Source organism: Saccopteryx leptura, chromosome 2, assembly GCF_036850995.1.
Source record: "Saccopteryx leptura isolate mSacLep1 chromosome 2, mSacLep1_pri_phased_curated, whole genome shotgun sequence".
Lineage (NCBI taxonomy): Eukaryota > Metazoa > Chordata > Mammalia > Chiroptera > Emballonuridae > Saccopteryx > Saccopteryx leptura.
Window position 1 is genome coordinate 267,807,288 of NC_089504.1, and position 13,923 is coordinate 267,821,210.

General features: G+C 36.4%; 1 protein-coding gene across 1 annotated transcript in view; it reads left to right on the forward strand.

Moving 5' to 3' along the window:
- HMCN1 (hemicentin 1) overlaps nt 1-13,923 on the forward strand; it is a 412,067-nt gene that overhangs the window by 351,728 nt on the left and 46,416 nt on the right. Inside the window, exons 82-86 of the mRNA XM_066361732.1 lie at nt 2,677-2,867; nt 6,601-6,814; nt 8,328-8,462; nt 8,852-9,042; nt 10,733-10,814. Coding sequence (XP_066217829.1) covers nt 2,677-2,867; nt 6,601-6,814; nt 8,328-8,462; nt 8,852-9,042; nt 10,733-10,814 — 813 coding nt within the window. The remainder of the gene's footprint in view (nt 1-2,676; nt 2,868-6,600; nt 6,815-8,327; nt 8,463-8,851; nt 9,043-10,732; nt 10,815-13,923) is intronic.

Below are 13,923 nucleotides of genomic sequence, written 5' to 3' on the forward strand. Positions count from 1 at the left end.
CCGTTTGTGTTTGTGCCTCTTCTGCTTTACTTCTCAAGTTGAAAATCATCTTGGCTCAAAACTAATCGCCGTATGACCTGCGTTATAAATACAGTGTGACCCTAAAGGGCATTAGAGATCTATCTCATTCCTTTTTTTAAAGTAGAAAAATATTTACATGTATATTTTATTACAGAAAAAAATTACCTCTTTTACTTTATATTTAGACAACTAACAAAATACCCAAAGATCAGCATTCAAATGTTTTAATTGTTGATGTATATTGAAAGACTAAAGAAAATAATAAGCAAAGCAAACTGTTTCTAACTACTATTTTCAATTCTATTGTTAGTATTAATAATATTAGCATTAAGAATAGTACTAGTACCCTTGTTTTAATGAGTTTCTGCTTTTTTTCAACAATTTCTGAAAGCTATTTTTTATTTTTTCAGCTGTATTTGAATTTCTTACAATTTTATAATTATAGTAAAAGTTCAAGTGAAATCATTTGTAATTGATAAATGAATAATTTAGCCAAAATAAAATATCACCAGTTATGAATTTTCTAAATTTCTTTCCTGATTTTATACCTGCTTTCAGTTAATATATTTGAACTAATCAATACACATTAGTCCCTTCATAAGTAAGGGACTAATAAATAAATAATACTCCTTTTCAAGTATTTGTAAGATTTATCAAAATTGACCAGATACTAAACAACAAAGAAATCATTAAGATCCAAGAATAGCCCTGCCCAGGTAACTCGGTTGGTCAGAGCATCATCTTGATATGCCAAGGTTGTGAGTTCGATCCCCAGTCAGGGTAAATACCAGAATCAACCAGTGAATGCATAAACAGTGGAATAACAAATTAATGTTTCTCTCTCTCCTTCTCTCTCAAATCAATGAATTAATCAATAAAAATACATGCCACAATTCCTGCCTGTGATGAAGTAAAGCTAGATATGTGTAATGAACTTTTAATGCCAAAATCCAGCCCCAGGCAAATTAAAAAATATCATTCTACCTAACAAGTAGGTCAAAGAGTATGTTTTTATTTTCAAGTTATTTAGAAAATAATAAAAAGGACACTACATATCAAATGTATGGAATGTGGCCAAAGCTAAACTCAAAATATGAAAGCTTAAATTTTTCATTTTGAAAAGGAATGAATTAAAGTAAATGTACTAATGTGTATATTCTATAATAGCTAACTAAAAAAATAATAACTCCAAGGAAGCCAGCATAAAGAAAAATGAAAATATGGCATAGTTTAATAAAAATGAATTGAATATTAGGATGCACCATTAAGCAAAAAAGATTTTTATGTTTTTCACATTATCTGTAAGGTTTAGACATACACTCAATCATATGTTTGTTTATTTACTCAAATAATTATAAAAAGGCTGAGAAATTGGAGTTTACACAATAAATTTATTTTTGCTGAAATTGTTGTTTTATCACTTTTTGAAATGTATCAAGATTGATCTATTTCTCACTGATCCATTTGAAGAATTCCAAAGTTCATTGTTTTAGAAGAGGGATATTTTTACTCTTTGAACCCAATAGTCTTAAAATTTTAGAAAATTTTAGCTCTGTGTCCACTAAGGTATTTTTTAGTACACCAAAACATTCTATTTATCTTTATTGCCTAAATTCTAGTTCAAAAGAGTTTGAAGCACAAGAAATATTTGGTATAACAATGCACAGAATAATGAAATCACTATAAAAATTTCCTGTGACAGTATAAAACTGAATTAAATATCTTGACCTGGTTTTACTTGCATTTGTTGTACACATGTGAAATACTGCAATAAATTTTTTTCTTTAGCACTTTATGGTATTCACTATGGGGTCATGTTTTGTTTTATAGTGTTTAAACTTGTGACTTTTATTAGTTTGTTCTCACAATATGTCTCTGATACAAATCCAGCACTTATACAACTGTAGAAGCATTTTTGTTTTTTGTTGTTCTTGTGTGTGTTTTACTTCATTGCAAAGGAAATAAAACTCAAGCAAGAAATGTCAGGAAGCCAAATAATTGTAAAGATTTCCAACCCTGTTCTATGTCATTTGCTCAGAAGCTGATTGTATATATACTCAGTTAATTAAAATCCATTACAGTACTTACTAGCATCAAAAATATTGACTGCTTTTTTTGTGTGAGAGAGAGATGAGAGAGAGAGAGGGACAGACAAAGACAGACAGGAAGGGACAGAAATGAGAAACATCAGTTCTTCGTTGCGGCACCTTAGTTGTTCATTGATTGCTTTCTCATATGTGCCTTGACGGGGGGTGGGGAGGGGGGCTTTAGCAGAGTGTGTGGCCCCTTGCTTAAACCAGCAACCTTGCCTTAAGCAAGCGACCTTGGGTTTCAAGCCAGCAGCCTTTGGGCTCAAGACAGTGACCATGCACTCAAGCTGTATGAGCCCACACTTAAGCCAGTAACCTCAGGATTTTGAACCTGAATCCTCAGCATGCCAGGCCAGTGCTCTATCCACTGTGCAACTGCTTTATCAGGCAAAAAAATATTGATTGCTTTTATAAGTAGCAAACAAATCAATCTCTTAATAGATTTTTTTCCTAGTATTTATAGCAAAAATTACCTTGAAGAGTTTTTGTGTGTTAATTTTCAGTGTGAATAAAGTTATTATTGACTCAACATCCTGAATGACCATCTATTTTAAACTCTTCGTAGTGCCACCCAGAATCCGCAGTACAGAAGTATACTACACGGTCAGTGAGAATTCACAAGCTGTTCTTCCCTGTGTGGCTGATGGAATCCCCACGCCAGCAATTACCTGGAAAAAAGACAATGTTCTTATAGCTAACTTGTTAGGAAGATACACTATTGAACCCTACGGAGAACTCATTCTGGAAAACGTTGTGGTAAGTGTAATAGACATAAATAGATACATTAAGCCAGATTGTTCATTTATCTTCTTACTTTTAATAACTTAACTTGGAGATATATTTTTTTAATAATGAAAGAAAAATATTCACCAATTCAGGTCACAAAATTAATTTTATACATATTTATGTTCCAGGTCTGAGTCTAGTATTAAACAGATAATAGAAACTCATAAATGGCCTCCTTCTTAAATCATTACTTTATTTTTATGAAATCTGTTTTCTCAGAAAACATTCTAAGTGCTTTTGTTATATTCCATACTTATACCCATGTATGGGGTTGATTAAAAGAAACGAGATGTAAGAATGTCTGATGTATTATTAAGCAAGTACATAAAAGTAGTGTTTTGGTTCTTTCCAGGCTTTTCAATAACCCCGTCTAAGCATTGATGAGGAAACTAAAGTCTTAGGGGTTTATGCACGCTGAGGTTTTTTAATAATTTTAGGTGGCACCTCACCAGTGTACAGAATAGCAGCTAAAAGAAGCATCTCAGTATTTTAGTGGTAGTCACTTAAAAAGGAATATCTGTCTCTGCAAACCACATGACTTAAATAAAAATATTATGTGTTCTGAGAGTATCACATTTGGCACCTAATATTAAACATGATTAAAATGTGAATCAGGCCCTGGCTGGTTGACTCAGTGGTAGAGCATTGGCCTGGTGTGCGGAAGTCCCGGGTTCGATTCCCGGCCGGGGCACACAGGAGAGGTGCCCATCTGCTTCTCCACCCTTCCCCTTCTCCTTCCTCTCTGTCTCTCTCTTCCCCTCCCGCAGCCGAGACTCCATTGGAGCAAAAGATGGCCCGGGCGCTTGGGGATGGCTCCTTGGCCTCTGCCCCAGGTGCTAGAGTGGCTCTGGTCGCAACAGAGCGATGCCCTGGATGGGCAGAGCATCGTCCCCTGGTGGGCATGCCGGGTGGATCCCGGTCGGGCGCATGTGGGAGTCTGTCTGCCTGCCTCCCCGTTTCCAGCTTCAGAAAAATACAAAAAAAAAAAAATGTGAATCAATTTCAGAGCTTTTGTGCATATCTTATACATATCTTATTCCTCCTCCTTACCCTTTAAAATGCCTAAATTTCATTACTAAATTTTGGTGGGCTTGATTTGAACAGATTAAAATGATAAAGTTGACCCTATTCACTTTATAATATAATGTTGGTCATTAGACTACTGAGACTACCACGTAAATAGCCCCAGTGAAAGGCTATGGCAGTGGGCCCTAACTCAGTCACATGTACCAGCAAAAATTGTATTTCTTCAAATCTGAGTATCTTTCAGTGGTAAGATGAGCCATTATTTTATGTACCACCAAGAAAGAAAAAATATAGACAAGTAAACTAGAGCAGATGATCAGTTTTTAAGTTATAATCCAATTTCAGAGATATTAAAAGTTAAAAATGTGAATTTCAGAATTAATAAAATAAGGTGTTTCTTTAAACTTGTAAATATCTCTAGTATGAATTTGGAATGTTGAATTTAGCCTTCAATAATTTTTATAGATCAGAAGGAATTAAATGAGAAAAAATTAGTGAAACTTTTAATGGGACAAGAGTCGGATATGTTGAAAAATACCAACAATAAAGCAACTTACAAATACTAGATAAAAGGCATAAATGATAAGTAGAAGTCTATTAAAGAATAATATGTACAATCCAGATTTTATTTAATGTTTTTGTTTACTACCTTTACCCATTTTGCCACCCCCAATCCAAATTTTTAAATGCTTCACTTCTACAGAATTCTTCATTTTAAACTTAAGTTGTCATTACCTGGGAAATTTTAGTAACAGCTGAATTGTGTGATGTTGGGTGACCTTTGCTATGAATATGATTATTCCTTTTTGCCCCTTTTTTAAAAAAATTATTATGCAGTCAACTAAATTTAGAATGTATCTCAGCCCAGGCAGAGAAAATGGGTAAAGCAAAGAAGAAACAGAATGGTCCTGTCCAGTTGGCTCAATGGTGGAGCATCAGCCCAGTGAATGGAAGTCCCAGGTTCTATTCCCAGTCAGGACACACAGGAGAAGTGACATCTGCTTTTCCACCCCTCCCTCTCTGGATTCCCTCTATCTCTCTCTTTTTCTCTCTTCCCCTCCCTCAGCCATGGTTCGAATTATTTGAGCAAGTTGGCCCTGGGCACTGAGGATGACTTCATGGCCTCACCTTAGGTGCTGAAATAGCTCAGCTGCTGAGCAATGGAGCAGAGACCCCAGATGGGCAGAGCATCGCCCTGTATGGGCTTACCAGGTGGATCCCAGTCATCAGGGCACATGCTGGAGTCTGTCTCTCTGCCTCCCTGCCTCCCCGCCTCTCACTTAACAAAAAAATAAATAAAAAGAAGAAAAAACAATTAAAAGAGACAGAAGTCAGAAAAAAAAAAGGAGGCCAGATCATGTAGTGTTTTATAGGTCATTATAACAATTTTACCTTTTACTGAGTAAAATTAGAAGCCATTGTAGGTTTTGAGCAGAGGAGCAATGTTATCTGCCTTATATTTTTATTTTTAGAAGATTACATTGGCTGTTGGGATAAGAATAGACAGTAGGGAGGCAAAGATAACAGCAGGAACACCTGCTGGGAAGATGGTTTGGAAGCAGATGAGCTATGAGAGGACTCAAAGCAGAGTGTTAGCAGAGAAGGGGTGAAAAGTGGTTGGGTCCTGCGTATCCTTTGAAGGTGGATTTCCTATCTAGCTTGCAAGTAGTGTGTGAAAAAGAAAAGAGTAAAGGATGATTCAAATGTTTTGAGAACAAAGGAACGACAAAGCGGCCGTCCTCTGAGATGGAGTCTGTAGTCAGAACAAGAAGGGAGAAGAAGAAATTGGGAGTTCAGTTTTGAACATAAGTTTAAGATGTCTTTTAAGCATCCAAGCAGAGAGTAAAAGTGAGAAGTTCAGTATAGTTGGAGTTTACATGAAAGATCTGAGCTGGAAATATAGGTGCTCATCAGCATATAGATGGTATTTAAAGCTATGGGATCGATGAGTTCATCCAGGAATTGAGTGTAGATACAGAAGAAAGGAGAACCAAAGACTAGGACCTCTCACATGCCAACATTAAGATGTAACGTTGTGAGGAAGCCAGCACAAAGGAGCTAGAAAAGGAGCAACCAGTGAGATAGGAAAGGAACCAGGGAAGTGGGCTGTCCAGGAAATCAAGTGAAGACATGGCTTCAAAGAGGAGGGAGTCATAATTGTTTCCCATGCCACCAACACATCTAAGAAGACGAGTGCCAAAAACTGGCCGTTATTTTTAGTCAGTGATATTTCAGAACTTCAGGTAATATTGCCCTACTCTTAACATTTCCTTTGAAAATGTGGTGGTCTCTGGTGCCACATTATCCAGACAGCCAACTATACAGTCAAGGTGCAACTCATCTTGAGAATTACTTAGACTTTCTTGCTCAGTGTTGCACAGTGCAGAGCAGAAGTACACGAGCTGTTTCATAAACTTTAGAATCTAAAGTTTTCTGAGCTCTATGACTGTAAAATGCTAGGGTTCTGTAAGGTGTGGGCTGTTGTTTGAACTCTTATACATGTTAAATTATGTTATTGCCAAAAGCTAGACAGATGAGTCAGACTACAAGATGGAAACTTAAACTGTCTTTACATAAGAGTTCTCCTTCGGGGACCAAGCTATGCAAGTTTGTGTATTTTATGCAATATGATGTGAGAATATGTACTTTTAAGCACTGTGGTTTTTCTTTCTTTAAGCCAGAGGATTCTGGAACCTATACCTGCGTTGCACACAATGCTGCAGGTGAAGACACACATGCTGTCAGCCTGACTGTACATGTTCTCCCCACTTTTACTGAACTTCCGGGAGATGTGTCATTAAATAAAGGAGAACAGCTACGATTAAGCTGTAAAGCCACTGGTATTCCATTGCCCAAGTTAACATGGACCTTCAATAACAATATCATCCCAGGTTGGTAACTTAATTCTTCAGAAGAGAATAAATACACCCAATCTTTATTTCCTTCAGCTGTGGGAATTTATGGAAGGTTACACGAAGAATAGATTGCTCTACATTCCATAAAATGTATACCTTTACTAGGATTTTAACTTCTACCTAGTATATTATGGTCTTGTCATTTTTTTTGAAAGGATAAGCTAGTCACAGGGCTACATATACTGCAGGATATAAGTAGATTTTTTTTTTAACCTAAACATAATGTCCCCCCAAGAGAAAACTGTGTTGTATAAATTGGCACCTGAATTTATCCCCGCTGGGTCTCCATTGATAAAAAAAATATGGTGGCTACTGTTAAGAGTCCTGAAGATTCACCTAATTTTATAGACAACTCTGCTTCTCATTGTACTCATTAACCTCCAATATAGTGTAGATAGGTTATGTAGAAATTTCTAGTCTATATGTGCACTAATGTTGAGATAGTGTCTTGAACCCTCGAGCTGGAAGGACATGTATCACCTTCTTCGTTAGACTGTGTCACCAGCATAAAGACATTACAGTAATGAGAACCTGTCCAAAATTGAATTCTGAAATCCTACGCTATTAGCATTTAATAAATATCTTGCTAGAAAAGTAGTGAGCTTGAGATTTCTCTGTTACAAATATTTATGTTAATAACTAAACTTCATTAACTATATAATAAAAATAAGATATGTCACTAGAGCAAAGAAAGTGCAAGAACATCTAAGTCCTGTTTTCTGAAGGTGTAGTACTGATTTAGCTGTTTAAATTTTAAAGCTTAATTTTTTGCTTACTGTTTTCTGAAATTTTAGAAGATGGTTTGAATGGGGAAAGCAGGCAATGTAAATGTATCTAACATAATTAGATACTGGCTGGTCTGGTCAGAATCATTCAGAATCAGCTGTTTTAAGATTAACCTTATAGTGTATTCTAAATATTACAGCTACCTTTGAAAGTATTTATATCAGCAACATTTATGGAGAAGTTTAAATTATTACAAATTTAGCCATGTTGTCCTTACTTAACTAGCGTACGTTTTTATAACATCCCTTCTGACCTGTGAAATGAGTTGAATTATAACTGAAAAGGTTTTCATGTTTTTGATATAAAATTTTGGGGAGGAAAAATGGGAGTGAGATAAATTAAATGAAAAATGTATTTCTAGTGAAAGATTTTTGAAACCCTGAGACTCTGAGCTAGATTAAGCAACACTTTGAGGTGAGAGGTATACTTTCAACCTAAAATAATTTTTTAAAATGTTTGTTTTTATTCTCTTTTCCTGTTCCTTCTGCTGTTTTTTATTCTTCAAACAAGCATCTATAGACATAGCAAATAGCTCAGAGGAAGGGATCTGTGGAAAAGGCTCTCTTCTCCAAGGTCACGATGAAATCTCTGGTTCAATTGCTGACCAACACATAAATCTAACCTGCAAAACACTGAGCTGCTGTGATTCTTTTCTGAGGTTACTGAGAGGCATTTGTGTTGTTTCCTAACTTGTTTCTCTCAGCCCACTTTGACAGTGTCAACGGACACAGTGAACTTGTTATTGAAAGGGTTTCAAAAGAGGATTCGGGCACTTACGTGTGCACTGCAGAGAACAGCATTGGTTTTGTGAAGGCGATTGGATTTGTTTATGTGAAAGGTAGGTAACTGTGCTCTATTTTTGACTCATAATTTATTTAATAAATGGTTTGTGTTTTACGTCCTTATTCTGTAGCAATACACTATAACTTCAGTTTACTAATCCATTTAGTCCTAATTCACAGGTAACGCAAATACAAAAGAAATAGAATATTATGAACGTTCGACTCAAAGTAGGTAAAACATTCGGCACAAAGTATTTGGCATTTGCTTAGATCATTGAAACTGATGAGATTATCTAGTTGATTAGCATGAGCAGCTGATTTTGGAAAATTCATGGGGTTTGAAAGTGGCTATCCCCTTCTTCACTAATTTATGTAAACAGCTCAGAACCACAAAGAGATTATCAGCGCTTCCTTTTACTTATACTTGTCCTGTGTTTTTCCCCAGAACCTCCAGTCTTCAAAGGTGATTACCCTTCCAACTGGATTGAACCACTTGGCGGAAATGCAATCCTGAACTGTGAGGTGAAAGGAGATCCTGCCCCAACTATTCAGTGGAGCAGAAAGGGAGTAGACATTGAAATTAACCACAGAATCCGTCAGCTCGGCAACGGCTCCCTGGCCATTTATGGCACAGTGGTAAGTGTCACTGGAATTGTCGATATATACTTCAACTGCCACAGTTACTGCCTTTTTATAGGTGCCATGGGTGGGAACAGTTTCTCTTGCATTCTTATTTATAACATAAAATCTGAATCAATGATTTCTTACAAAACACAGAGGCAATGGTTCAAATCAGTTATTTTGGGCCCTTGCAGAGAAGTATGAGCAATAAAATAATTTTGCTGCTTTGTTTCAGATCATTGACCTGTTACTTAGCATCAGCAGAAAAATGTCCTCAAATCTATTTTACAACAGGAAATTGAATTATAAACACAATTGCAAATAAATTGTAGGGTAGTTTGCATCACTAAGCCAATAACTACACATATATTAGGCTTTCCAAAAGCTGCAGTAATTTGGAAAACGAGTATTAAGTTATTCTAAATAATTTGAGGGTCACGTGAGCAAAATAGTTTATCTAAAAATCTCTCAACTAGACTACATATGGGTACTGTGTTAACCCATTGTTGAATCAATTGAAATAACAGTTAAAATGTACTATCTAATAACCTGATGCCCTGGGCCACTCAGTCTTTTATTCTCCTTGATTTGATTTTAACGTTTGATGTTGATGGTCCCTTAAATTTTGAGATAATATCTCAACCTTATACCCTAATGAGTCTCAGGTTTCTTCATTATCCCTCTTTCTCCTCTTCTCTAAACAAATATTACTACTTCTGTAGTTGTTGGTACTTTTTCTAATGCCAACATTAATATTAATCCAAATTTTTTTACCATACAGTATCAGATTGCTAAATATCTATTTCTTGTGTAGATCTTTCCATCATTGGTCATAGCAAAGGCAAGTTTTACAGAAAATTGTCTCCATCTCAATTGAAACGGCAACCCTGTTTGAGATGGAGCCAAATCAATTCATGGAATGACATGTATTTCACCTTTAGAGGAGCCAGTCAAAGACTTAGCTATTATGACATTATTTTTCAATTGGAGAACCTCTAGTCTTGTACCATTGCAAAGACCCCTTCTGGTGTTAAGATTTCTTAACAGCATAATAATTGCTCCAATCTTTAACCTCAATTTGTGAGGTGGCATGCCAGAAGGCGGGACTATTTGAATGCCGTGGCAACTTCACCCCATTGGCTAGTACAGTTACGCAAGCAACCAATAAGCTATCAGTGACAAACAGACACTTAAGCCGCATATAATAAAGATATTTTATACCACATACATATAAATTTGGGAATTATATTCTGTTTTATAATTACCAATAAATTAGCCTTTCAAACTCTGCCAATGAAAGCTAAACTTACTTTCTTTTATTAACTAATCCCCATTAGAAAGGACTCAAATTTATTAATTTGTTCTTTTTTAATGCTTTTTAAAATTACTATAAAAATAATATCAGCATTTTCCTTTAGTAAAGAAATTTTGGAAAGATGTTTATTTAAAAATGTTGTTTTTGCTTTGGTTTTCCAGTACTTATCCCACAGAGCAATAGTAGGTTGTTTTGAAAAAAATTAGGGTGGGAATTTCTCTTTTTCTTCTTTAGCCTATTTATGAGGTTGAATATATATAGGTTCTCTTTTCTATTTCCATTAAAATGCCTTCTCAAAAAAGAAATTTCATAAAACCTGCATCCCGGTGAACGAAGTTCTCTGCCCTGCTCTGTAAGCACCCAGTTTTATAAACACTGCTTCTTCCGTAGAATGAGGACGCCGGCGACTACACGTGCGTCGCTGCCAACGAGGCAGGGGTGGTGGAGCGCAGCATGAGCCTCACTCTGCAGAGTAAGCTGCTTAATTCAATTCTCATTAAACACCTGATTGAAGCAATGTTGCCTGATAAAGAACATTCATTATCTTCACTTTCTAGCAAGTGTGTGTGTGTATTTATTTTTATTTATTTATTTTTTGTATTTTTCTGAAGTGAGAAACGGGAAGGCAGTCAGACAGACTCCCGCATGTGCCCAACCCGGATCCACCCAGCATGCCCACTAGGGGGTGATGCTCAGCCCCTCTGGGGCTTTGCTGCGTTGTGGCCAGAACCATTCCAGCTCCTGAGGCTGAAGCCAGGGAGCCATCCTCAGCGCCCAGACCAACTTTGCTCCAATGGAGCCTTGGCTGCAGGAGGGGAAGAGAGAGACAGAGAGAGAAAGGAGAGGAGGAAGGGTGAAGAAGCAGATGGGTGCTTCTCCTGTGTGCCCTGACCATTTAGCAAGTATATTAATGGTAGCTTTCACAGTGTTACTTTAGTGTTCCGCTTCTGACAGAGGATTATTATGGAGCATAGATTTGCACAGCGTGGCACAGACATTTTTCTTTGTTTTATCGAACACATGTGGTTCACAATTGCAGTTGCTTCACGGCAGAGCTTTTTGTTTGTTTGTTTGCACTATAGTCAATGGAATACTCTTCTTATAGTTCACCACAGTTTGTGTAGGGTGCTTTTACAAAGATGCCATTTTATACCTTTTTAAAAATACATATTAAGAGTAAAGACTAATGTAAACGATCTCAAAAGTGCTCCAGGTAAGTTGCTGCTTCCATGAAATAACTATGTGATCTGGACAGAGTGATCGTATTCACTGTGAAGCCCCTGGACAGCAGAGCTTTCATGATTAAGAAAACAGGAAGGGCCTGGCCAGGCAGTGGCGCAGTGAATAGTGTCAGACTGGGATATGGAAGGACCCAGGTTCGAGACCCCGAGGTCACCAGTTTGAGCGCAGGCTCATCTGGTTTGAGCAAAGCTCACCAGCGTGGACCCAAGGTCGCTGGCTCCAGCAAGGGGTTACTCAGTCTGCTGAAGGTCTGTGGTCAAGACACATATGAGACAGCAATCAATGAACAACTAAGGTGTCGCAACAAAAAACTGATGATTGATGCTTCTCATCTCTCTTCGTTCCTGTCTGTCTGTCCCTATCTATCCCTCTCTCTGACTCTCTCTGTCTCTGTAAAAAAAAAAAAAAAAAAAAAAGAAAACAAGAAGGACTACGGTGGCCCATGGGACAGGTCTCCAGGGACACCTCAGGGGCTGACCCGAGGACAACATCATTGGTTCAGAACTTAAGCCAGCCAACTTATTTTGTGAATAGGTTCAGTATTTAACAGGATGAATTTACATTTCTTTCATTCACTATTGAGAGATGCTGTTGACTGGTGTTGACTAACAGCTATTTGCCAAACCATTTTTCTGGAAGACTTTTTAACATTTGAGAAAAATGTTATGACTTTAACATTTAACAGATATTTTTATTTATTTATGAAGTCTTTCATATTCTTCCTTTGACACTGTAGACTAGTATGAAAATAAATATTCTGTCAAGAGCTGTATGCAACTTCTACACCATTAAGATAGTGGTTTTCCTCCAGATTAATTGACGTACAATTGACAAATGAAATTGTAAACAAAGTGTACAATGTGATGATTTGATACATGTATGTGTTATGACATGGTTACCACAATGAGGTTAATGAACACATCAGTCACCTTACACAGTTACAGTTTGTTTTGGTTTTATTTTTTTGGTGAGAACACTAATGATATATACACTTACAAGTGTACTATACATATTAGTAACTATGGTCACCATGCTATACATTAGCTCTTCAGAACTTATTCATCTTATAATTGAAGTTCGTATCCTCTGACCATCAAAAATGGTCAGTGGGTAGGAAGACCCACTTCTCCCACCCTCCAGCTCCTGGCAACCACTAATCAACCCTTTGTTTCTACGAGTTCGACTTTTTTTTCCTCTAAGATTTCACATAGAAGTGATCTCGTGTACTATTTGTCTGTGTCTGATTTATTTCATTAACATAGTGCCCTCCAGGTCCGTCCGTGTTGTCTCAAATGGCAGGACTTTCTTTTTTCTTAGGGATAATTCCAGTGTGTGTGTGTGTGTGGGTGTGTGTGTATGTGTGTGTGTGTATGTGTTGTGTGTACGTGCATATTACATATATATACAACACATTTTCTTTATTCATTTATTCATCTACAGACACTTAGGTTTCCATATCTTACAAGTACATATTTATCAAATGGTAAACCTGTGATACTCAAATAAGTCTGAGGAAAAAAAGATTAAACAATGTTCATTCATTTATTTAATACATAAAGAACATGTGCTATGTGTCCTGCTTAGATGTATTGTTTTACTGCAGATCTTTCCAAAAATGTTAATATGCTGATGTGAGTTGTAACTCAACACAAGGAGAATATAAAAATGCCACGCTTTGCCTCTCAACATATGTACCCTGATTTATCAATGTCACTGCATTAAATTTAATAAATAAATTTTTTTAAAAAATGCCACACTTTGCAAATAAATGTCATTCCCATGAAAACTTCTACCTTCTTTGTTTGGGTGAATGTAGGTAGGACATCACATGATTAATTCCTTCTGGAAGAGTGTTCCACTGACCTGGGTTAAGTCAGGCTGCATTAGAATAGCTTATTTACATAGACTGGCAATAAACTTATTTAAATAAACGAGGCATATAAAGGTAGCCAAGAATATAATTTGTTTAAAATTAAGATTAAAGAACCAAAAATAATGCCTTTATTTATATAAAATAATCATGTTTAACTTATCTTCACGTGACTGGTGGAATTAAGTCGACCTTGGAAGATGCACATAAGGAATTTTATTGTTGAATTAACTCACAGTTTTATGTGCAATTGGAAATGTTCAAATATGGTATGTAAATGAAAATGCTGAGTTCTATTTGACACTTTAACCATAATAACATGAGCAGATGAGCTCATTTAGTTATTATGTTGTCATTTAGTGCTGAGTAATTAATCTGAAGTATTTACTTTATTCAGCAAGTTTATTGAATATATAATGTAATCTGAACTCTGGGAGAGAAATAAAAGCTCCGGCACTGAGTTTTCCTA